The 23,478-nt window shown below is 56.4% G+C and overlaps 1 protein-coding gene across 4 annotated transcripts; it reads left to right on the plus strand.

Annotated features, from left to right (window-relative positions):
* The first annotated feature begins 714 nt into the window (after nucleotides 1–714).
* Nucleotides 715–22,330, plus strand: LOC122912997 (inner centromere protein). 4 transcript variants are annotated; one of them, XM_044259445.1, is made up of 19 exons: nucleotides 715–884; nucleotides 4,018–4,168; nucleotides 4,553–4,666; nucleotides 5,565–6,367; nucleotides 10,280–10,331; nucleotides 10,878–10,932; nucleotides 11,016–11,118; nucleotides 12,073–12,124; nucleotides 12,567–12,684; nucleotides 12,770–12,904; nucleotides 13,421–13,432; nucleotides 16,918–17,027; nucleotides 17,108–17,228; nucleotides 17,461–17,583; nucleotides 18,607–18,794; nucleotides 19,005–19,089; nucleotides 19,268–19,387; nucleotides 20,173–20,323; nucleotides 21,806–22,330. In XM_044259445.1, the coding sequence occupies exons 2-19, from the start codon at nucleotides 4,029–4,031 to the stop codon at nucleotides 22,018–22,020; spliced, it is 2,697 nt and encodes an 898-aa protein (XP_044115380.1). In that variant the 5' UTR covers nucleotides 715–884; nucleotides 4,018–4,028; the 3' UTR covers nucleotides 22,021–22,330. The 4 variants fall into 4 exon arrangements, with proteins under 4 accessions (XP_044115380.1, XP_044115381.1, XP_044115382.1 ...); XM_044259446.1 differs by having other exon boundaries at nucleotides 5,568–6,367; XM_044259447.1 differs by lacking the exon at nucleotides 13,421–13,432.
* The last annotated feature ends 1,148 nt before the right edge of the window (nucleotides 22,331–23,478 follow it).

Below are 23,478 nucleotides of genomic sequence, written 5' to 3' on the forward strand. Positions count from 1 at the left end.
CAACTGATAAATATTTAGACTGCCACCACCTCTTGGCTATTATTCATAATGCTGCAGCAATGAACACGGGTGATGAGTACCTCTTCCAGATTTAATTGCTTTGGCAACCCTGACTCAGAGTAAAGTGAATGACTAAAGAAATTTTTCGACGTGGTAATATTGCCATTTGGGGTTGAGAACACTGTTCCAAAAAAACACTCAAGGGCCAGTATAGGTAGGACTCAGGCTGCTGGGCTCTGGAGAAACACAAAGTCTGGCGCGCTCTATAAAGAATATCCTTTTAAAGTCTCAAAAAATGACAGAGGTCAGATAGATGCCATTACGAAGAAGAGAGCTAGACTAAGAAACTGCAAAGCTTAAGGTTCCCGCGATGTAAGCAGGGTCCTGAGGTCCGGCCCCACCGATACCCCGCCCCTCCTCTACGACTTCCCCCGCCTCCCGCGGGACGTCGCAGTGCATGTTGGGGCTTGCAGTTCCGGCGTGAGGGGTCGTGTGCGCGCGCATCCACCGCCGGGCGCGACTTCCTCCCTCCGCCGCCTCCCGTCGCTCCCGGAAGCTGAGCAGGTTAAAGTTTCAGCCCTTCCTTTCCCCTCCCCTTAGTCCCGCAGACTGCCAACCCACGTAGCTAATAGGTGGCCGGGCTCGCGCTTTCTCTTATCTGATTGGCTTAGAGTCTTGTAGCGTCTAGACAAACTCGCCTGGGATTGGTCGAATCTTCAGTTTTGAAATTTCGGAGGTTTCGCCGCGCTGCGCGGCCCCATTGCGTCTCCGAAGCGGTGAGCCCTGGAGACCCAGAGCGGAGAGTTTTGGGCCGGCCGGGGGCTCTGCTAGGGAGGCCGCCGGACTTGGATCGGAGCAGCACTTAGCAGACGCGGTGCAGTCGAGTGAGTGCGCGGGGCGGCCGGCGGGGCTGGGGGTGGTTGGCGGTTCTCTACCCTCCCGCCAACTCCGGAGCGGGGGTGTGACACCCTCCGCTTCGCCCCGCGGCCTGGAAATGCACGGGCCACTTCTTCAGGTGGCGAGGTGATCTGCCTTGGTCCTGGGGCCTGAGATGATCCCTTATCCTCCGCCTAGGTCACCAGATTCCGAAAGAATAATATTCCTCCCCCTTTCCGGTCGGGTGCCTTGTTTTGTGCTGGGAGACCCTTTGTTGACCTGGACGCACATGAAACGCACACCAACCCGGGATTATGCCAGATGGCATTTCTGTACAGTTAACCCTCGCTCAACACCTCCCCCACCAGCTGAGCAACGTTTTAAATTGACCATTTCCGGAGGCCAGGGCCGCCCCTCATTTGTCCCTCCGCAAGGACTTCCGCAGTCAGCGAGCGGTTCGGTTCCATCCCGCCGCCGTGGTCTTCCCTGCGGGTGTCCAGGCCCAAACCAGGCACCCACCCTTTAGAGACTGAAATCGAGTCGGCGGCATAGATTGTGGTCAGGAGCACGGTTTAAATCCACTCATTACTGGGGGACTTCGACTTCTCCTTGCCTCAGTTTCCTCATCTGCACACGGGTGTCCTTGAGATCATGGTGGGCGGTAAATGGGATGATGCCCTACCTGAGACTGAGGCAGGGCTCAGTAAGTGGGAGCAGCTATTTATGATCGCGACCAGACCTTCGCTGAGGTGTGGTAGACGGTTAAGTACTCCACTTCCTGCACCTCAATAAACGGGCCCGTGGTCTCGTGGGTGGTGTGAGGGAAGCACTGGGAGAGGAAGGTGTGCTCCCTTCTCCCTTGGTGGGATGTTGGCTGCCCTGATTTGTGCACACAGGTTCTTCACGGGCAGAAGAGATTTTCTTACTGTTCTTCCCAGGAGCCTCTGTGGTACACTGATCCTTTCTTAGAGTCATCTCTCTGTTCTAACTTATAGTGACCCTTTTTAAAGAGCCAAGCTGAGGTCTCAAAAAAAAAAAAAAAAAAAAAAACCACCTTTATCATGGAAGAAGCCTAAATAAACACTTTTTTTGCACGTTGTAAAAGAAGCTCTCGCCAACTCTGCTATTTTGAACAATTACTTAAAAAAGAAAAAAGATAGTATAGGGTTGCTTGCTGTTGCTCTTGAGTGAACCTTTGTTTTGGTTTTGGCTTCTTTAAACAATTTTCTCTTTCCTGGCCTGGAACTGGGGTCCTGCAGTTTGCCAGGGCTGAGCTCTGGGACAGAGGGTCTGAGGGGAGGGATGGCAGCACAGAGGCCATGCCTGTGATTGGCTGGCTTCGGAGCTGTTACTGCCCAAAGCTTCTGCAGTCCTTCCTAACTGGCCCTACCCTGATTAAGGCTGCTTCTGGCATCTAGGAGCAGGAGCCTAACCTGTGTATGGCGTGCCCTAACCTGTGTCAAATGGTGTCCCTGTGTGTTGCCTGGGGGGAGAGGTACCTATAGGATGTTTATTTCTAGGTGTAGAACTGACAGATGAATTAATTCATTCAATAAGTAGTCCGTTTATGCCAGGCACTGTGCCAGGCTCTGGGCTTTCATCTGCAAGCAAGACAGACAAAGGCTTACAGTGGGGGAGCAAATGTTTAGTGGACAGAGACAGGCAGTAAGTGAACAGATAGATACACAGTTACCCAAGTGCCACGCAGAGAACTGAAATCTATAGATGGGATCTTGGTGGTGGTCAGGTCCTTCCTGTGTTGCTGAGATGCAGGTACAAATCGGAGACAGAAGTTTCCAGATGGAGGACAGATCTTGCTTGAGGAGCAAAGGCTAGCGTGCCCTGGAAATCAGGCCCCAGGAAGTCTTGTGAAGCTGCAACAGGGCCTGGTGTTAAGCTCTATGAGGGGGTCAAGGGATCAGTGATTTAGAACCTCCTTCTGGGAGCTTCAATTTCTTTTTTTAATATTTATTTATTAGAAAGAGAACTTGTGCAGAGTGGGGGAGGGGCAGAGGGAGGGAGAAACTCTGGACTCCCAGCTGAGAGCAGAGTGACCCTGGGGTCATGACCCAAGCCAAAACCAAGCCACTTAACCGACTGTGGCACCCAGATGTCCCAACCAGGGGCTTCCATCTTCAGTGGGAGGCTGAGCTCTGCAGTTTCTTGCTTTTAGGGGTGTAGATCAGGGCGGTGGGTCATTGTCGTGGCATGAGACAGGAGACATGCTCTGTGTTATGATGGCTGATGTCCATCACTCATTCACTCCCCTGTAAGGATGTTTACTGAGCTCCTGTTGTGACTGTAATGAACACTTCTTCCTGGCCTGGGGCTTTGATGATGATTTTATAACTGAGCCTTAAGGAGGATACCTGAGTTGCTGGTTTGTTTTAGAAATGAAGAGACATTGATTTTGTGTTTTTTGTATTTTCTGAAAATTAAGACATTGTTTATCCACTCCCCTCACGCTCTCTCATCCATTTCTAGGGCATTTCAGTTTAAGGGAGAAGGTGGTAGGGGGCTCTTTGGAGAGAAGCATGTCTCTGAACCCCTACTTTCTTACCAACTCCCGTGGAATGCAGAACCCTTTGTTCACTGACCTTTTGAAGAAGCTGTTGGAGCTGATGTTCTTTGGCCTGATGCCAAGGGTCAGCTTGTGTGTAGCTCAGGGTGGCTGTGTCTAGCCCTTGCTCACCCCTAGGTAGTAAGAGGAGAGCCCACAGGCCTGAGGTTGTGCAGGTAGAGAGGGGCCCTGTGCTGCCTGCAGTTTCTCCCTGATCCAGAAAAGCAGTTGGCCATGTCTTGTCATTTTAAGCCCCAGAAAAGGCCACTTGTAAGGACTGTTGCTACCGGAATTGGCTGGGAAGTGTGGACTTAAGGGGATAGTGGGCTGGGGTTTGGGGGGTCAGCTGGGAAGGCATTTGAACGGCAAGAAGGGGGGCCCTCCTTTTTGCTAAAATGTGATTAGTGGATTGGCATTGGGATTTTGCCCCTGTGGGGGTGGCTGTGAGCAGGAAGGGGATCTGATTCAGTTACTGGGTGATTGTGGCTGAGGACAGGAGCTGGCCCCTGGCAGGCTCTTCCCCTGGGGGAGGTCCTAGCCCCCAACCCTGAGCCCTTGGGCTTCTTGTTCGCTTTTACCAGCCAGCGCCACCATGGGGTCGACAGCCCCAGGGCCCATTCACCTGCTGGAGCTATGTGACCAGAAGCTCATGGAGTTCATCTGCAATGTAGACAATAAGGACTTGGTGTGGCTGGAAGAGATCGAGGAGGAGGCCAAGCGCATGTTCACCAGGTAAAGGCAGGCGTGTGCTGGCAGGAGATGCCTTGGGAGCACAGCAGCCTTCATCCCTACCTGACCCACAAGACAGGCTCCCAGGGTTCCCTCCAGAGTGCAAGGTGTGCTGGGGGCTCCCCTAGGATAATGGGAAGAAGGGGAGGTGGGCCTCGGCTGGGCCTCAGGATGGGGCTGCAGAGGCTCGCCTGGGAGCCTTGCTCCGCTCTGTCTCTGGGACGAAGCCCCGAATGCCTGGCAGGGGGCTGGCATGTGGCCTACAAAGCTTGGTGTGGGTCATCCGGGCTCAACCTGTCACTGCCAGGAAAGGGGTGGGGCCAGGCTGGGTCAGGGAGCTTGTGGTTCTGGGGCAGCTTTGAACATCACTGTCCTTGTACCAAACAGAGAATTCAGCAAGGAGCCTGAGCTGATGCCCAAAACACCTTCTCAGAAGAACCGACGGAAGAAGAGACGGGTTTCCTATGTTCAGGATGAAAACAGAGACCCCATCCGGAAAAGGTGCGAGGAGGGTCAGCTGGGCAGGTGGGGTCCGTGGAGGCTTGGCACCCGCCGGGAGGCATTGGTTCGCCGGCGTTCATGGGGAGCAGAGGCCGGCAGGGGTAGTGGTGGATACCATGAGGGCCATGCTGAGGGGTAGAATGTCCCAGGGAAATAAAGCGTGACCGAAGACCCCTAGACTGTGGAGTCCAGAGCGTGCGTATGTGCGTGTGTGTGTGTGTGCGCGCGCGCGCGTGTGTGTGTGTGTGTGTGTGTTCTGGGTCTTGGGGGATGGGAAGGATTTCCAGAGGTGGGAGAAAAAAGAGAATCCAAACTTCTGCTTGGGAGCAAGGAACCAGAGCTGTGCACCAGGGTTCCTGCTGTTGCTGGGTTTGACGGTGCCCATGGAAATGACTATGGATTGCAGAGTCCTGGGGGAGAGAGGCTGGGTCTTGGGGTCAGGTAGTCCCTCACGCACACACCCTAGCTCTGCCCCTTCTCGGCTGGGTTAATTTTCCACCTTTGAGCCTCAGTTTGCTTGTCTCTAAGGTGAGGAGGGTGGTCCCCGCCTCTCAGGGTCTTGTGGATTTAGCGAAAGCATGACTAGAGCCTCCTCAGCATGACTAGATGTGTCGCACAGTGCGATCTCAGTCAGCAGGAGCTTTGTGTGAGTTTAATCTTCCCAGCAGTTCTGTCCGGTCTGGCATTGTCCCAGCTTTATAGGTAAGGTAGCTGAGGCTCAGAGAGGAGCAGCCGGCGGTCTCGGCTGGCGTTTGGCCTTGGTCTTCCCCCTGCCAGCCCTCTGAGTCATACTCCATGCAAGCTAGTGGCTCCTGGGGAGATGGGTGTGCCCCTGCTCGATTGTGGGGTGCCCCTTGCCCTGTTGGGTTGTCTCAGCTTCTGCTCTGGCTGCTTCCAGCAGGTTGTCCCGCAGAAAAACCCGGAGCAGCCAGCTGAGCTCCCGGCACCTCCGCAGCAAGGACAAGGTGGAGAAGCTGGCCACGGTGGTGGGGGAGAACGGCTCTGTCCTGCGGCGGATGACCCGCGCCGCGGCCGCAGCTGTAGCGGCCACCGCGGCGTCCGCTGCCCCCTCGTCCAGCCCCGAGTCTCCCACAGCGCTGACCAAGAAGCCCGCGAACAGCCTGGCCGAGGGCCAGCTGGTGCCGGTGGTGGAGATCAGCGTCAGCGAGCGCCGGAGCGCCGAGCAGCACCTCCGCGGGATCAAGTCTGCCCAGTCGCCTTCCCGGGCTCCGTCCCCTCCAGCCGCAGCTCCTGCCTCCCCTAGCATCTCGATTTCGGAAGAGGAATCAACCCCCAAGAAACCAGAGGCCGGGAGACTGGAATCTGTCACCGTGACCTCCCTAATGGCCACACCCCAGGACCCCAAGGGCCGAGGGGTCGGAGCAAGCCGGTCAGCCTCCAAGCTCAGGATCGCGCAGGCTTCCCCGGGCCCGCAGGACCTGTCGGGCTCTCCGGCGTCCCCGTGGCAGGAGCGGGTGCTGGCTCCCATCCTGCCGGACAACTGCTCCACGCCCACGGGCACCCGCGTGGACCCGCAGTCAGTGCGGCGCAGCCTGATCGCGCCGTCCTCCCCTGGCTGCCAGGTGTCGCTGGCCGAGAAGTACTCGCTGGTGGACCGGAAGGAGAAACCCGTCCGCAGGTCTAGCAGAAGGATTGGCAAGAAAGCGGCCGAAGAGCCGGCCGCCTCCGCCCGCATCATCTGTGAGTCTGGGGCGTGGGGATCCGCATCGGGTCGGGGCGCCGTGGAGGGTCCTTGATGCCTGGCTCAGCCAGAGGAGCTCCGGGAAACCATCTAGCAAGTCGCTGTCCCTAGAGCTTTCCTCAGCCGAGTAAATGTGCCTTGTCTGCTGTCCCCTACCGTAGCCGCTGCTAGCCCTATGTGGCTGTTGAGCTCCCCCAAAAGTGGCTAGTGTGATTGAGGAACTGAATTTTTAGTTTTATTACATTTTACTTAATTTAGATTTAAACTAGTGGCTACCATACTGGAGAGCGCAGATCTTGTCTGACACTCTTATTTTACAGACGAGGAAACCGAGATCTAGGGAGGTTGGCCACAGTGTCCCTGTGATTAATGACCAATGTTGAGGTTCAAACCTAGGTCTTTTATCCAGGTCCAGTGTGTTCCACATTCTTCCCACAGAGGCTCTAAAGCCGGGACGGGGGTGGGAGAGAGACTCTAGACGGGTCTTCCACGCTCTGAGCGCGGGGCTGGTCCACCGTGACGTGGAAGGAGGAAGGAAAGGAGGGAGATGGGAAAACCTGGCAATTAAGCCCTGGAGTCACACAGAGCCTCGGTGACCTTGGGCACACCCTCTCAGGACCTCAGTTTTCCCGTCCGCTGAATGGTGAGAACACTTGCCTTGAGTGTTGGACCTCATCTTAGTGCGAGGGGAGGGTACCGGCTCCGTCAGTCTTAAACTGTAAGACCACTAAAGGCCTGTGTTCCTGAAGCTCCATCTGGGTGTGGCAAGGCTGACCTTGACCTGAATTGGGCTGCAAGAGTGTGGAACAGTGAGGAAGAGAGGCTTCCTGGAGGCCTTCCTGATGCCTAGGCTCTGGGGCTTGGCTGACAGGCAACCTGGGGGGGTTGTCTTAGTTTGTGTTCCCCCAGAAGCAGCCTTGATGTCAGGATTTGAGTGCGGCTTGTTAATTTTGGAGGTGCGGGAAATGCCTGCAGCGGGGTCGTGGGGAAGTGAGACAGGAAGGCCTGCCCGTGAAGGAGTCTGGTGCTGCCGGGGGCAGGGTGGGGGCACCCCTGGAAGTCGGGTGGGGCACTGAGGCGAGGGGCTGCCGGCAGGGCATTCATTCCCTGCACTCTTGTCCTGGTGCTCGTTGGCCAGAGGGAGACACTGGGCTGGCAGGGGGGTAGGGGGGTGGGTTGGGACGTAGTTAGGCAGAGCCTGCTTCAGCGTGTTTGGAGGGTCCTGCTCCTTGGGCCAGGCTCCTCTTTGGGGTCCCCCAACCACTGCTGTGTTGGGGAACAGCCCATCTGTCCCTTTGCTGGGACTGACGCCATCTCCCTGCCACCACACCTGGCCCGAGGCCCGAATGGCATGGAGATGGCACTTAACATTCCGGAGGAGTCCTTGCGCTGGCGGAAGGTGCGGTCACGTGGTGTCTCCTCATCCCTCGGCTCCCTCAGCGAGCTCTGAGCTGGGATGGGAGACGAGGAGGGGAGCCATAAGGCTGCTGGCCCCCGCAGGTGGGAGCAGGCCCCCCCTGTGACTGCGGGCGGGCTCTGCCCCAGGCGCCGCTACACTCCTGGAAGCAGGGTCCTGCTGCTCTTCCCTCCGTGTCTCCCAAGTTTGCTGCTCCAGCCCTTTGTTCTTCTTCCCGCCTTCCCTTATGCCCATGGGCACTGCCTGGCCTCACCTCGGTCAGCGTCACCTCAGGAAAGTCCGCCCTTTCCTGCCTCACGGCCTTCGCAGGTGCTGTTCCTGCCGCCTAGACCAGCAGCTCTCAACTTTCGGTCTAAGCAGCTGCTTCCAGTCTTAAAAATTATGGAGGATCCCAAAGAGCTTCTGATGATGAGGGTTCTTTCCACTGATAGCTACCATATTAGAAACTAAATCTGAGGGATGTAAAATGTTTCAGTACTATTAAATATTCTCTGTAGTTTTATTACTTATTTCGACAGTAAAGATTAAGAATATTTTTCAATACTTTGATATTAAAAAGCCCATTGTCTATTAACATTAGATTTTTTTTAATGAATAGAATAAGTAACTCTTTTCTAAAACAACTGTAAGGAGGAGACTGGGCATGCTCTACATCTTGCAGATCTTTTGCATGTGTGGCTCGAAAAGATGCATCTGGGTTCTGTACTCCCATCTGCTGGCTTGTGTTGTTTGGGTTAAAGCCTATGAAGAAGAGCTGGCCCCACGCAGATACGTAGTTGGAAAAGAGAGGAGTGCTTTAAAAGTCTTTTCAGATAATTGTGCACATTCATTTTTTTTTTTCCAGATAATGTTGTGCATTCTTAACACAAGTGGTGGCTTCTTAGAAGCTTATTGCAGTGGAGAATCAGAAACTATCCTTGATCCCACCCTGGTCTGTCTTCCACTTTGAACGGAACTTTTAGCCATGTCTGATTTTGTAGCCTCGTGCATCGATCATTTGGATAATACTATGTTACTGAGTTACGTGCGTCTTCTAAATGTCGACACCCTTCATCATCTGTTTCTTCAAAAGGAGTATATTTGCTTTCTGATCTTACCGGAAAAGTCTTTAGGTATTGGGAAGCTATGAAGCCCATGGTAGTGCATACATATTTTTCAAAATTCTAATTTTGGCCTTTTGAGGGGCCTCGTTTTTTGAATTATTGGCAACAAATATTTATTGTTTCATATTAAGTGACAGGCTCACTTCATTTTTTAAGATACTTGGGTACTGCCAACTATCCAAGACTGAATAGCCATGGTTTGCCAGTTGCCTTTTCAATGAAAAATAGTTCCGTGAAAAAGTGGCTAGTTGAGCTGGGTACTCAAACATGGGCACTTTCCGCAGAGACATGGCTGTGCACCAGAGGGCACAGCGCAAACTTTCCACCCTCTACACAGAGGGTTCAGAAGACACACACTTAAGTTTAGATTTGATAAAATTCATAGTTTTTACTCCTTCATTGAGGACATTCTTAAGGGAAACATTTCCGTGTTGAGTGTGGCGTACAGCTGGTCGTGACTTCCGTCGAGCGCTCACGCTCCAGCAGTCTCACCTCGCATTGCTTTTGCTCTTTCAGGGCAAATCCCAGCACAGTGAGAAGGGAAAATTGTTTCTGTGTTGCAGTGGAAACAGGACTTCATGGATCCTGGCTGAAAGGGTTGGGCACTTGACTTCCAGGAATCCGAGAGTACGCTTTGGGAACCACTGACCTGGACATCCTTCTCCCTGCCAACCCTGCCCCTTTGTGTCCTTGTTTTCCTTCATGTCCCAGCCCCTAGACCAGCTCAGGTCCTGGCCCCCTTATAGTCTTTCAAAGTCCTCTACTCTTTCCTGTCGTCACACATACCACCTGTCTTTCACTGCATCATTTGATGGTTCTATAGACCAGAGGGTGGCTCTGTTTGTTTTGCTCACCATTGGGTCCCCAGGGCCTGGCTCAGGGCCTGATACATAGTAGGCCCTCAAAGAATAATTGGTGAATGAATGAGCTGCTTTTTGTTGGGCCCCATGCTGGATGTTGGGGGCCTGGAATCAGATAGTCACTAGATACTCCTAGCCCTGTGAAGGAGACAAGACTTGCCCTCAGATGGGCAGGTTGCCAGCTAGGGAGTAGTAGGAGACATAAGCCAACAGCTCTACTGAGGGCACTAGGAGCAGGAAGAATGTGCTCAGGACCTCTGCGCCCAGTGAAGGGTGGGGTCTCTGGGATGGAGAGGGTCTGTGTTTAGTGAGAAAGGTCTCTGAGGTAGAGAGGGCCTGGGTCTGGTGAAGAGAAAGGTTTCTGAGGTGGAGAAGGTCTGGGTCTGGTGAAGGGAGGGATCTCTGGGGTGGAGAGGGTCTGGGTCTGGTGAAGGGAAGCCAAGCCGCAACCGGCACCTGGCTCTCGAGGCCTACTGGAGTGGCACCTGGCCAGTTTCTGAGGCATCATTCGTTCATTTGTTTTCCCCTCAGGTCACAGTTACCTGGAGAGGCTCCTGAATGTTGAGGTGCCCCAGAAAGTTGGGTGAGTTCAGTTCTAGGGCTTGGGGACCTTTCCAGGGCTGGGCAGGGTACATGGAATCCTGTGTACGTGAGCTCCAGGCTAGAATCATTTCCTGTGCCTGAGCTTTCCCTCCTGGTGGGGACAGCCTACGGCTGTAGCCGCACACAGTTGTCAGCCCTGGCCTGGCCTTGACTCTTCCAAGCCTTACCCTGGGGGCGTGGGCTTCATGGGTTGGCAAATCCAAAGGGTCTGCTGGCCCTTCTGTGAATGGAGAGGTGGCCTCACAAGACACGAGAGACAGTGGCTTATCGGGACATGCGGGATTAGGGTAGAGCCGGGAAGGGGCTGATATCCCCAATGCAGCTGAATTTGGAAGCTGACTGTCCTCTTCTGCCCAGGCGGCAGCCACTCCAGGGAGCTGCTGCCTCTGGCTACTGTCCTCCTGGCCTGCCTGGCACTGTGGGTTTGTGACCCAGGCCTGTGCATCTGATGGGGTGGGGAGGGACTCCTGTGAGGAGGACCCAGGCCGGCTGGGCGCATCCCACATGCCTCTTTCTCTGCTTTCAGCCCTGAGCAGAAGCCCGGCAAGGAGGCTGAGCCCGTGGAGGCAGCTGAACCGGAGGTAAGGCGAACAGGCCAGGGAGAGGAGCACTCAAGGGCCCGGGAGTCCCAGGTAAGACCCCAAAGCCTTGGTTTCTCCCTCAGGTCCTGAAGAACGTGCCCCGCAGTGCCACCAAGATTGCCATTAGCACACCTGGCTCGCGACCTGTGGCTGGTGGCCAGGAAACACCCTCTGAAGGGCAGCAAGGTGAGTGTGACCTGCCATGTACGTGAGCTCCAGGGCCGCGTGCTGGTCCAGCTCCAGCACGAGACCAGGACCATGCTGGCCTTGGTGGCCTTGGCCTCGCTCTGTCTGTCTGTCTGTCAGAGGCTTGTGTCCCCCCTCCTGGAGGCAGTGGGGGGAACCCTGTGCTGGGGCCTTGTTATGTCTTGGCTGTTGGCTCACTTCTCACCTTTGTGGGTCCCCTGTGCGAAGAGGACAGGAGAACTCTGGGCTCTGACACCCCCAGACTAGCTGCTACAGGCGTCCAAGGCCTGGCTTATGTCTTCTCAGTGGGAAGAGCATGAGAACTATGAGGTCTTTGAACATGGCTTCCCAGCTTTATGCGGGGGTCAGGGACAAGGGCCGTGCCAGCCCTGCAGCCCATGGGTGAGCTGTAAGGTCCCTTTGGGGGAGAGTATTAAGCAGGAGGGGGAGATGCTTGCTCTCCTTGGGCAGTGAACAGAAGGTACTACCCCCACACCGCGTGTGAGGAGCCCTCCCTCCTCCCGTCATGCCAGCCCCGGCCCACAGGCCCTGGAGGAGTGCGGCTTTGACGCCGGGTGAGGGGTCTGTTAGAGTTTCCAGTTTCCACAGGCTTCTGCTCCTGAAGTGTACCCACCCCCACCAACTCTCAGTGTTGGTGGAGAGACGTGGTTGGGGTCACCTCGATAGGACTGTCCTGCCGTTCTTGTCACAGGGCCAGGCTCGGGGGTGAGGGAGTCCACGGGCAGGGCATAGCATGCTGGGCTCCGGATGTCCCCAGATGTCTTGAGGCCATTCGGTGCTGAGGCTGATGGTGTCTGCCACTGGCCACCTTCGGGTCTTCCAGGAAGAGAGCCTTGCCCCTGCCGTGCCTGCTGCTCAGGGCGGTGGTGGTGGTGGGGCAGCTGGCCCCTCCAAGTTGTCCCTGCGGCCTCATCAAAATTGCTCTCTTCACAGAGCCCAAGACTGACCAAGCAGATGGCCCCAAGGAGCGCCCCCAGAGTGTCAGGTTTGCATCCAGGCAGGGCCTTGTAGGCAACAATTCTGAGGGACCCAGAGGGGCATGAACCTGGAGTCCTTGTTCGGGAGGGTGGGCATGGGGTTGGGGGCCTCTGTTTCCTCTCAGCGGGGAGGTGCGGGGGCCTCGTACTCTGGCTGAATGAAGGAGCTGGCTCACCGCGATGACACAGACCTGGTCCGGGAGTGGATGACCCGATCCCAGACCCTGTCCTCTGCACCCTCCTGACTGTGTGACCTGGCACAGGCCACTTCCCTTCCTCTGGGCAGCAGAGAGTCGGTCAGGGAGACTCCACCTCAGCAGAGCTTTTTAGTCGGGAGCCCTGTGCTGGGCCCACTTCTGTTCATGGGGGACCTCTTACAGGGTGAGGTTGGGGCTCTGGGGAGGGTCCTGGGCTCAGCCCTGTGCCGCGCCTCTCGCCCCGCTGCGGCAGGAGGAAGCGCAGCTACAAGCAGGCAGTCAGTGAGCTGGACGAGGAGCCGCAGCTGGAGGATGAGGAGCTGCAGGCCCCCAGGAGCAAGACCCCTTCCCCGCCCTGCCCTGCCAGCAAGGTGAGCAGGCGCCTGCCTACCCTCCCTCCCTCCCTTGGTGCCCTGCCCCCCGCGGCCTTGTCCTTACCTTGGTCCCCTCCCGCAGGTGGTGCGGCCCCTCCGGACCTTCCTGCACACGGTGCAGAGGAACCAGATGCTCATGACCCCGACCTCGGCGCCCCGCAGCAGCGTCATGAAATCTTTCATCAAGCGCAACACTCCCCTGCGCATGGACCCTAAGGTGAGGGAGCCCGTGGCCCTGGCCGAGCTTTGCTCCAGCCGGCTGGTGCGGCCAGAGGCTCCAATCCCCTCGGCTGCCGGGAGGAGCATGGGTCTGGACCAAGGCAGCCGAGACCTGGCCCTGTCCAAGGGCCAGCTCCCTCCTCTATGGCCACTGGAGGACTGTCCCTGTTCCCTGGGCTCTGCACCACGGCTTAGAGGCTTAGCTGGCTGCCCGTGACACCTGAGCCTTGGCCGCTGGGCTGAGAAGTAGTAGAAGTGGCGTAGCTGGCCACGGCCGTGACCATCCATCCCCACGCCCACTCTGGGGGCTTGAGTAGTTAAGGTGAGGGACACATGTGGACGCTGTGTTCGCTGGGGATGGGGGCTGCTGAGCTGGCAGGCGGCGGGGGGCTGCTGATGAGAGGCTGCGGGCCCCACACCGAGGCTGGCATGGCCAAGAGGGTGGCCGGCTTTCAGGGCGTCCCCCAGCCTGCCATTAACTCCTGGCTTTTTCCTTGTCTCCTCTTCCCCACAGTGCAGCTTCGTTGTAAGTAAAGCCTTTTCCTGTCCCCCTAGCACTTACCTGCTTAGCCCTGCTCCTGCAAACCCACCAGCGCGTGTAGAAGCACTAACGTGGGAAATGGAGGGGTGCGGCCGAGGGGGTGGGGGAACCGGAGGCGCTGGGTGGCTGCCTGCAGACGCCCAGCCCTTCCGGGTGCCCTCCCCGTGCAGGCCCCATCCTCTCTGCCCTTGTCTCTGCTCCTGGGAGGATGTACGTTGATCTCAGAACCTCCCTGAAGCCAGGGGAGGCAGAGGGGGTGCGGCCTGCGGCCGTTGGCGGGGGCCACAGCTTGGATTTCCCCACAGCACCTCCCTCCCTACTCCCCAGCTCTGGGCTCCCCCTCAGGGTTTGGGGCTGTGAAGAGAACAGATAAGTTGTCTCTGGTCCCAGAGCCACCAAGATGAATTGGGTCACAGACCTTCGCTACTGCCCTGAGGGGTGGAGCTATGGGGGAAGCCAGGGTTCAAGGCTGAGTTTTGTGGGCGTAGCAGTGGAACTGCCAATAGCAGCCTCTGGAGAGAAGGCCACGGAAGCTGTTCTCTTCCCAGATACCACCTCAGAGCTCAGCCGGGCCACGGGCCCTGAGAAAGGAGCCCCAGAGAGCCGGGATCGGCTTAGCCTGGAGTCTTGGCTTCCTGGGGTCTCCTTGGTTCCCACTGGCGCTTTGAAGGGCCCACTGCTAGGAGGGCTTCTACCTCTTAGCAGAGGGCCTCGGGCTAACAGATCAGGGGGCTTCCCAGCAGTTAGACAGGTAGGCCCTGAACTTGCCTCTCCTGCAAGGAAGCTGGTCCCCTTCAGCTGAGCATCTGGGGCCCTTTCTCCGTTTGGAGACAGGGGCCATAAGTGGGTCACAGGGACCTCGGGGCCTTGGACTCCTTTCCTAACCTTTGGCTAAGTTTCCTTTGGCTACAGAATGAGATCAAGGTCATTTCATAGAAATGGATGTGCCAAAGTCCTGTGTTCCAAGCACCCAACACAGGGCTTGGTACGAAGTGATTTTGAGTAAAAGGCAGAGAGACTGCTTGATTGAGGCTCCTGGAGGCAGAAGGGGCTCAACAAGCTTGGTTTTCTCCGCTGCTGCCTTGGCCTCAGTGTGGCCTCTGGGGAGCAGGGACAGCCCAGCCCACGTTGAAGGCTTGGGACAGAGGGCACACACGGATTCTATGACACGGACAATTCTTGCCCAGGACAGTTTCCCTGACCTGTGTTGGGCAATTTTAGCATTCAGACTTCCAGAACAAAACTGGTTTTGCTGAGCCCTGTGGGAAGCAGGAGTCTGCTCGGCCCTTGGGGCAGGAACAGAGGGTGGTGGGTGCTCCAGGTACCACGTGAACTTTGCCTCCCAGGTGTGTTCCTCACCGGACAGCAGGGGGTGGGAGTTGACTTCTGCCTGGGTGACCTTGAACCTGCAGAGTTACATCTTTGACCAAATGTGGAGTGTTCGCAGCCACTGTTGCTAAGAAAGTTTTAGTATTACATTCCTTCTCTCCATCATGGGTGGCGACGACGTGTGTCCCGCAGTCCTTCGGGCTCCGTTCGTTTCTCTTCAGTAGCTTTTGCTCTCTGTTTGGATCAGATGGCGTTTCATTGACTTATTTTCACGTTTATTGATAACTGCCTGTCTTTGCCATTCTGCTCTTGGACCTAAGCACTGAGTTTTTTTTTTTTAATCTCCGTTACTGTATTTTGAGCTCTCAAATTTCCAATTTACTTTTTTCTGCATCTTCTGTCTGCTGAGATTTTCTGTTTTGCCAGTTGTCTCAAGAACGTGACTACTGTCGAAACATTTTTAGAAGAGCGGTGTGATAGTCAGGGTCCTGTGTATGCGTCTGGCCCTCGCAGCTGAGCCTCGGCATTCGCACGCAACCTGACAGTGTTGTTTTCTCCATCCATACTGTACGTTTCCTGTCTGCGGTTCTCCCTCTCGGCCCCCCAGCCAGGAAGCCGAGGCTTTATTACCCTGCTCTGCCTCAGCCTCCGGAGTCAGCTGCTGGGCGGGAGAGGAAGGAGCAGCAGCCTTGTCCCAAGCTTCTGGGATCACAGCCCCGCAGTAGGGAGGGGAAGCTTCTCCTCCCTCAGGGTTTTGACGCTGCAGGTTCTTCTAACTTCGGCTGTCCCCACTGTCACAGGGGTTTTTCATGGCCTGGGGCATGAGAGGAGGAAGAAAAGGACAAACCAAGATCGGGCTTTCTGCATACCCTGAGCATTAGACGTCCCCTTTCCACCCCCGAGTCAGAACAAGAGGACCTTTCCCACATTCTGTCTGTCTGCACTGCACAGGGCCCTTTGGGGTTTCAGACCTCATTGAGTTTAGATGAGAGGAAAAATAATAAACTTCCTGTGGATTCGGTGATGCTCCGAAGCCTGCTCTTCCCCCTCTGCCTGCCCGCATAGCCCTCACACAGCTGGTCCATGCAGGCGTTTAATGGCCATGTTGAGTGGGAGAGGCCGCGCGGAGTATCTGCTCTCAACCAGGAGGAGCCCTGCTCTCCATCTTTAGGACCGTATTACCTTGGGCCCAGATTTCTAGGTGGGAAATCTGCAGTGAGGAGCAGAGGCCAAGGGGAAATGGACAGTCACTTATGCAGGGAGAGGGGCCTCTGGGTGGCCGAGCCCAGAGGCGAGAGAGCCTGATGGGAGGCAGGAAAGGGGTCCAGGTCCCAGCCGCCACCCTCTTGCCCTGGCCGGCAGGGAGCAAGTACAGGGAGCAGCTCTTGTCTGCAAGCTCAGTACTTGCAGGGAGCAAGTACAGGGAGCAGCTCTTGTCCTTGGCCAGGGAGTGCTCCGTGTCCCCACCTGTGACCTCTGCTTGCTCCCTGCTGTGCCTCTGGGGCTTTCGGGGCACACGGAGGAGGAGGGTCCCAGCACTGGTCTGCTGAACAACCAACTAGTACTTTAAAAAAGTGGTAAAAATCATAATGTTCCTGTATCACAGAGAATCTGCCATCCTTAATTTTATCTCCCCAGCCTATAGTAATCTTTGTTAGCATTTGGCTGTATTCCATTTTTTTCAAATATTGAGAAAGACAAAAGAGCCTGTGTGTGTGTGTGTGTGTACAGATAGCATAAAAGTGACAGCCTAGTACTAATAGATGAACATTATGTACCCACCATGCCCTGTGTAGAACGTTAACCGCAATTTCTATAGCTGTCTCTTCCTGATCTTATCCTTCCTTTGCTTCGCAAGTGCACTTTAACATAGTTGTAATCAGAACTTAGATCCAATTTTGAGCCCGATTTTTGTGTTGCTGCAATGTGGCAGGGTTTAGTCAAGGGCAATCAGGAGGCCTTAGGGCCCCCCCAAGGACTGTAGCCCCAGACCTCAATCTGACTGGGGAGGGAGGCATGTTTGGGGGCAGCTCTGCCTCTCTAGCAGTCTGGCAGGGGCCTGGGGGGCACCCCTGCTGCACCGGGGCCTCACTTACCCCCCCCCACCCCGCCCCATCCCACCCCACCCCACCTCGCCCCAGGAGAAGGAGCGGCAGCGCCTCGAGAACCTGCGGCGGAAGGAGGAGGCCGAGCTGCTCCGCAGGCAGAAGGTGGAGGAAGACAAGCGACGGCGGCTGGAGGAGGTGAAGCTGTAAGTGCTCTGCCTCCCGGCCCCGGCCCCGGCCTCGGCTCCGCTCGGCTGGGCTCCCCACCACTGCCCTGTGCCCGCAGGAAGCGTGAGGAGCGCCTCCGCAAGGTGCTGCAGGCCCGGGAACGGGTGGAGCAGATGAAGGAGGAGAAGAAGAAGCAGATTGAGCAGAAGTTTGCTCAGATTGACGAAAAGACTGAGAAGGTGCGAGCCTCGGGCTGGTGGGCGGCTGCGCTCTGGGCTGGGCTGCACCCTGGTGGGCCCCAAGCAGGTCAGACGGGCGGGGGGTGGGGTGTGTGGCTTCCGGGTGCCCCTCCCTTGGGTCGTGGGGAGCAAGCATGTCTTGCAGGGGCAGGGGGTGCAGAGTTCGGCGCCCGTTCTGCAGGGCTGAGTGAGGAGGGGTGTGCTCATGGACACATCTGGGTGGGCTCTGCAGGCCAAGGAGGAGCGGCTGGCTGAGGAGAAAGCCAGGAAGAAGGCAGCAGCCAAGAAGATGGAGGAGGTGGAGGCGCGCCGGAAGCAGGAGGAGGAGGCGCGGCGGCTCCGGAGGCTCCAGCAGGTATGAGGGCAGGTGGGCCGACGGGCTCGGGCTTCAGGAAGGGAGGGGAAGGCTGGCATGTGCCTCAGTCCCCCAGCACCGCTGGGCGCACCCCACTTGGTTGGGCTGGTCTTGGGGGCTCCCGTGGCTTCAGCCCTGGAGGAGGTTCAGCAAATGCCTGGGAGATGTGGTTGGTGACAGGAACTTCTCTCCTGTTTGCTGTGGAGGTGACAATTCGAGAGTTAAGTGTACAGACCCGGGAGCTAGACTTCAGTCTCGGCTCTGCCACTTGGCAGCTGTGTGACCCTGGGCAGGTCACTTGACCTTGCTGGGCTTCAGGTCCTTCCGGTAACAGTGGTATCTACTTGATAGGGTTGGTGTGTGGATGAACGACAGGGAACCCAAATCTGTCTCTAGGGGGTTAAGTACAAATAACTATAATTTATTTTTTATTTTATTTTATTTTTTTAAAGATTCCATTTATTTATTTGACAAAGATCACAAGTAGGCAGAGAGGCAGGCAGAGAGAGGAAGGGAAGCAGGTTCCCTGCTGAGCAGAGAGCCCGATGCGGGGCTCGATCCCAGGACCCTGGGGTCATGACCTGAGCCAAAGGCAGAGGCTTTAACCCACTGAGCCACCCTGGTGCCCCGAATAACCACAGTTTAGTTAGTATCTGCTACATGCCAGACACCGAAGTATGTTCGGTGTATGGACTCGGCAACTTCCTAAGGTTGTGGGTATTACTGTTGTTCCCATTTATTCATGAGGAAACCGAGGCCAGAGAGCTTAAGCCACTTGGCTGGGGTCAGACAGCGGGTGGGTGGTCTGGCTCCGGTCTCTGCCCTTGACTGCCGGCTCTGCTGCTGCACCACAGGCACTTTTCCTGGTGATGCTTGGTGGAGCTCTGCCGGGGCTCTCGCCGCTGGGAGGGGGCAGCGCTCTGCCCACACTGTCCTCGCTCCTTCTCCAGCCCCTTCTGCAGCCCCCTCCCCTCGCCGCTGGAGCCTGGCCCAAGGCCTCCGACTTTGCTCTCCCCTTCACAGGAGGAGGAAGAGCGGCGGCACCAAGAGCTGCAGAAGAAGAAGGAGGAGGAGCAGGAGCGGCTGCGCAGGGCGGCCGAGGCCAAGAGGCTGGCGGAGCAGCGGGAGCAGCAGCGGGAGCAGGAGCGGCAGCTGGCCGAGCAGCGGGAGCAGGAGCGCCGGAGGGAGCAGGAGCGGCTCCAGGCCGAGAGGTGAGGGGCCCACTGCCCCGCCGGCCCAGGCGGTGTCCTGGCGTCACGCCACCTGCTTTCTGTGAGCGTGTGGAAGGGAGACGCGCGTAGCTGTCACCAGGAGGCGGCTGCCCCCTTCACTTGGGGTCTGCGAAAGGGCAGTACTTCTGGTACTGGGACCTGGGCCAGGACTGGGCTTCCTGCCCTGACAGGCTCTCGCTTGGTCCTCAGGGAGCTGCAGGAGAGGGAGCGGGAGAAGGCGCTGCGGCTGCAGAAGGAGCGGCTGCAGAGGGAGCTCGAGGAGAAGAAAAAGAAGGTAAAGGAGAGCGGGCCTGGGGCTCCTGTGGGGTCCGAGCCGAGCTCCGGGCCGATCTGGGGGTCACCGGCCCAGCAGATGCCTCGCCTGCCTGGCTGTGTGGGGTTGGTGTGGGGGAGGGGGCGAGGGCACGCGGCTTACACGCTCGGTCTCTGACACCGGCCTCCGCGTGCCCCAGGAAGAGGAGCAGCGCCTGGCCGAGGAGCGGCTGCAGGAGGAGCAGCAGAGGAAAGCCAGGGCAGCAGCGGCGGCGGCGGCGGCGGCCAGCAAAGGCCTGAATGTGACTATGGATGTGCAGGTGAGGCCGGGCACCCGAGTGGAGAGGCTCTGGTCCCTGGTCCTTCCCTTCCCAGTAGCTGGAGGCACAGACTATGTACTAGGACCGGAAGAAGGAGGAAGGATACAGGTGGCCCAGTTGTTTTTACTATTTTCTTACTCTTAAAAGTGGAATTTGTTATGAAAAAAAAAAAGAAGAAACTAAATTCTTTTAGAGAGTATAATGTGAAAGAAAGGTACCCTTACAGGAGAGAGATCATGACTTGAGCCAAAATCAAGAGTTGGACACTCAACTGACTGAGGCAGCCAGGCGCCCCTTATACCAGAATTTCTGTAACGAGCCCATGTAACAGTATAATGCTCTTACAAACAACGTACGTGGAAGGGTTTTCATTGCAGTATAGCTTATGAGGATGCATTGAGCCAAATGTTCATCTATAACAGATGGTTAAAGTAAGCACCAGTCACGGGGTCCCCAGGGGGATATTCCTGGCTGCTGGAGACACATTGACCAGGAAGAATGTTTGCAAAGCACTTTAACTTGAAAAAGGAAGATACAAACAATGAGTTCTGGGATACTGAAAAGAAAGAAAATAAAATAAAATGGAAAAAAAATTTTTAAAAAGGAAAGGAAAGGGAAGATACAGTCATTGTGGTATGACTTTTTTTAAACTAAAAAGTAAGCCCCTGAACCTGTCTTACTCCCCATGAAATGAGAGGTGCTGACTAGAGCCCTGGCAGCCCTCGGCGGTGAGAGAGACGAGAAGGCGGACCGGGGGAACTAACAGCCATGTTTGTCTTCTCCAGTCTCCAGCTTGTACCTCCTATCAGATGACGCCACAGGGCCACAGGGCCCCCCCCAAGATCAACCCAGATAACTACGGGATGGACCTGAATAGCGACGACTCCACCGATGACGAGGCCCATCCCCGGAAGCCTATCCCTACCTGGGCCAGAGGTAAGCAGGGCTCAGAGTTCCTCAGGAGACATAGGTCCTCTCTTGTGACATCTTGGATCCTGGACATAGTGGCCTGCCAGCTGTGGGTGCCAGGAGGCTCTTGTACCCACGGGCTGGCTACTCGCCCAACAAGCCTATGGTGGACCTTGGGATGTGCCAGGGGAGGGCGGGCACTCTATAGCCATTGGGCTTATCTGAGGACCAGTTGGACGGTGGGAGGCGCCTCTCTTCTCAAGAAATGAGTTAAGTTATGGCTGGCTGCCCGCAGGCCTGGTGCTGGCTGTTCCCGCTTGGCTCTGTGCCCCCCCTTGGAGCCCTACCCAATGGGCCAGCTGGAGGTAGACCCAAATAAGCAGCATCGGGTAGGAGTAACACCAAGATGGGCTAACAGGTTTTAGGCAGCACCCCAAGAACTGGAGCTAGCAGTTCCGGGCAGCTGGGGAATACCTGAGGCAGGGACGCTTGAGCAGGATATGATCCCGGAGTAGACAAGCTGTGATGTTTAAACAGGAGCGTGGGTGAGGGTGACCAGACCACCGAAGACCGGGGTGCAAGGCCTACTGGGAAAGGGGCGGGGCCCGTGCTTACCGTGGGCACTTTATCGAGTGAGTTGAGCTGGGCTGAGGGTGGAATGCAGTCTCAAGGCCCGGAGAGAAGGGCCCAGAGCCCCATAGGGGGTCAGCTGTCTCCAGAAGACAGCTTGCTTTGGTGTCACCTTGCTTGAACTCCATGTTGGCCAAAATCTGATTTAGTCTCCTTAACGTCTGACATCAGGTCATTTGGGAGGTGGCAGCAGGCAGGGGGGTCAGCATGCCCGAGGGGCCCCCGAATGGTGCTTGACCTTCACCAGCTTAACCTGGCTCGGTTTTCTCATCTGTGAAGTGGGGGTGATGCCTCCCGAGAAGGGTTATTTAGGATGAAGTGAGTTAGTGTTTTTAAGTGCCAGGCGCATGTTCCACTTCCTAACCTCCCCCAGGGACCCCCTAACAGGGCTGTGTGCCACCCATAGCCTTGGCCCAATGGGGCCCCATTGGACGTGGCAGTGGTCGGGGAGGGGGGAGAAGCACCCGAGCACAGCGGTCGGGGATGGCAGTATGTGCTTACGTTCTGGAGCTGGACTGGTCTCCAGACCCCAGCTCCCCCCAGGCACTAGCCGTGGGCCCTTGGGCAGGTCTCACCATTATCAAATGGGGAGGATGAAGGAGCGGCCTCCCTGGTGGCTGTGGGGATAACGAGGTCATGCAGTGACCCAGGGCCTGGCCCACGTGAGCACCTGGGGACCCGTGTTCAGGTGAAGCTGCCAGAGGATGGCGGTGGGAACAGGCAGGAAGAGCATTTTCAGGGAACGAGGGCCCTGAGAGAGGAGCCAGTATGGCAGACCTGGGGGCATGCTGGGGCGGAGAAGGCGACAAGGGGCCGGAGGTTGGAGAGACTCACGAGGAGCCCCAAGGCAGTGACCTGACCCTCCGTGTCCCCCCGCAGGCACTCAGCTAAGCCAGGCCATCATCCACCAGTACTACCACCCCCCGAACCTGCTCGAGCTCTTTGGAAGCATCCTCCCGCTGGACTTGGAGGACATCTTCAAAAAGAGCAAACCCCGCTACCACAAGCGCACGAGCTCTGCTGTCTGGAACTCGCCGCCCCTGCTGGGTGCCAGGGTCCCCAGCAGCCTGGCCTACAGCCTGAAGAAGTACTGAGGCCCCCGGGCCTGCTCAGCGGTCTCAGCCCCTGTGTGTGTGTCTGCCTGTCCGCCCCTCTGTCGCTCGGTGCCATCCTGCCTGGTGTTCTGTCTCGGGGGGTTGCCGTGTGTATATAAATGTCCTCTGTGTGCTGCAGGCAGAACGGGGCCCAGGCCTGTTTGGAGGCTGCACTGGGTGGGGGGTTGGGGGAGAACCAGCCCAGCCCCGCCTGGCCTGCACACAGCACTCTGTAAATAGATTGGTAGAATTCAGCGGAATTTTAGCCTCTAGTGTTCGAGAGCTAGAATAATAAAGTCTTTTCCTTCAAGCCTGCTGTGGGTATTGTGGGGATGGGGGGCCTTGGCAGAATGTCCCGGATCCTGGCCCTGCCGCCCCGTGTCTCAGGCCACCGGTGGGCTGGGGGCCAAGGCACTCTTTCTTCTCTGGGCTATGCTTCCAGGTCAGCCGGGTCTCCCATGTCAAGATGCTGACGCAGTGGGTGATTCTGATTCTGTCCTTGGGCAATGCTGAGACTCAAGTCAGTTACCTGCACGATGGGGCAGGTGAAGCTACTTTCTCATTTTTTGGGGAGCTCCTTCCTTGTAAAGGGAGGCTTGTTCAGTGGGAAAGACGTGGAGGTTGAGGTCACGAGGACTGGGCTCTTGACACAGCTCTGCCACCTAGCCCCACAGGCTCCACCCTTACTGCATGGATAGTCCAAGGACTTGACAAGGTGTGCACACTGCTAAAGCAGGAATTCTGATTAGAAAGATGTCTCCGGAAACCACGTTGGGACCAGTGCTTGCAAGCTGTTGAGGTTTCTCCAACAGTCCAGGCAGCTACTCGTTCATTGCTTAGTGCTTGACACTTGGCGGCTGTGGTTGTGCCCCAGAGCCGCCTGCTCAGCTCCTTCTTGTCTGCTCCAGCCTCTAGGACAGGGGTTGGTGAACTATGGCCTCATGGGCCAAATGAAACCTCAGGCAGTTTTTGTAAAGTTTCACTGGAACCCACCTAATAGAAACAAATATCTGTTGTCTCCGGCTGCTCTGCTGAGGGCAGAGTTAAATAGTTGTAACAGAGGCCTTATGGCCCCCCAAGCTGAAAATACGATGGCCCTTTACAGGAAGTTTGGTGACCCCTGCTCTAGGACCCCTGCTTTGCTGACCCCCTGGAATAAAGGCTAAATTCAAGAGCACTTGAAAATGAGGAAATAGTGAGCATACACAATAGACTGAAGTTCAAAAGGACTCCACCCATTTAAAAAAACAAAAATATAACATTTGATGGTTCATTCAAATATGGCGCACAGCTCAAATTGGTTCCATATGCTCTTGGACTAGAAACTTATGTGGAGTCCGTTGGCGAGTGTGTCTTTACCTAGGACTGATCAACTATTTTTCTTATGGACTGAACTTGTGTCCCATCTTCTACATCTTTGTCTAGCCCCAGTTGTCAGAGATTTCCCTTATATTTTCT

Source organism: Neovison vison, chromosome 7 (genome assembly GCF_020171115.1).
Source record: "Neovison vison isolate M4711 chromosome 7, ASM_NN_V1, whole genome shotgun sequence".
NCBI lineage: Eukaryota > Metazoa > Chordata > Mammalia > Carnivora > Mustelidae > Neogale > Neogale vison.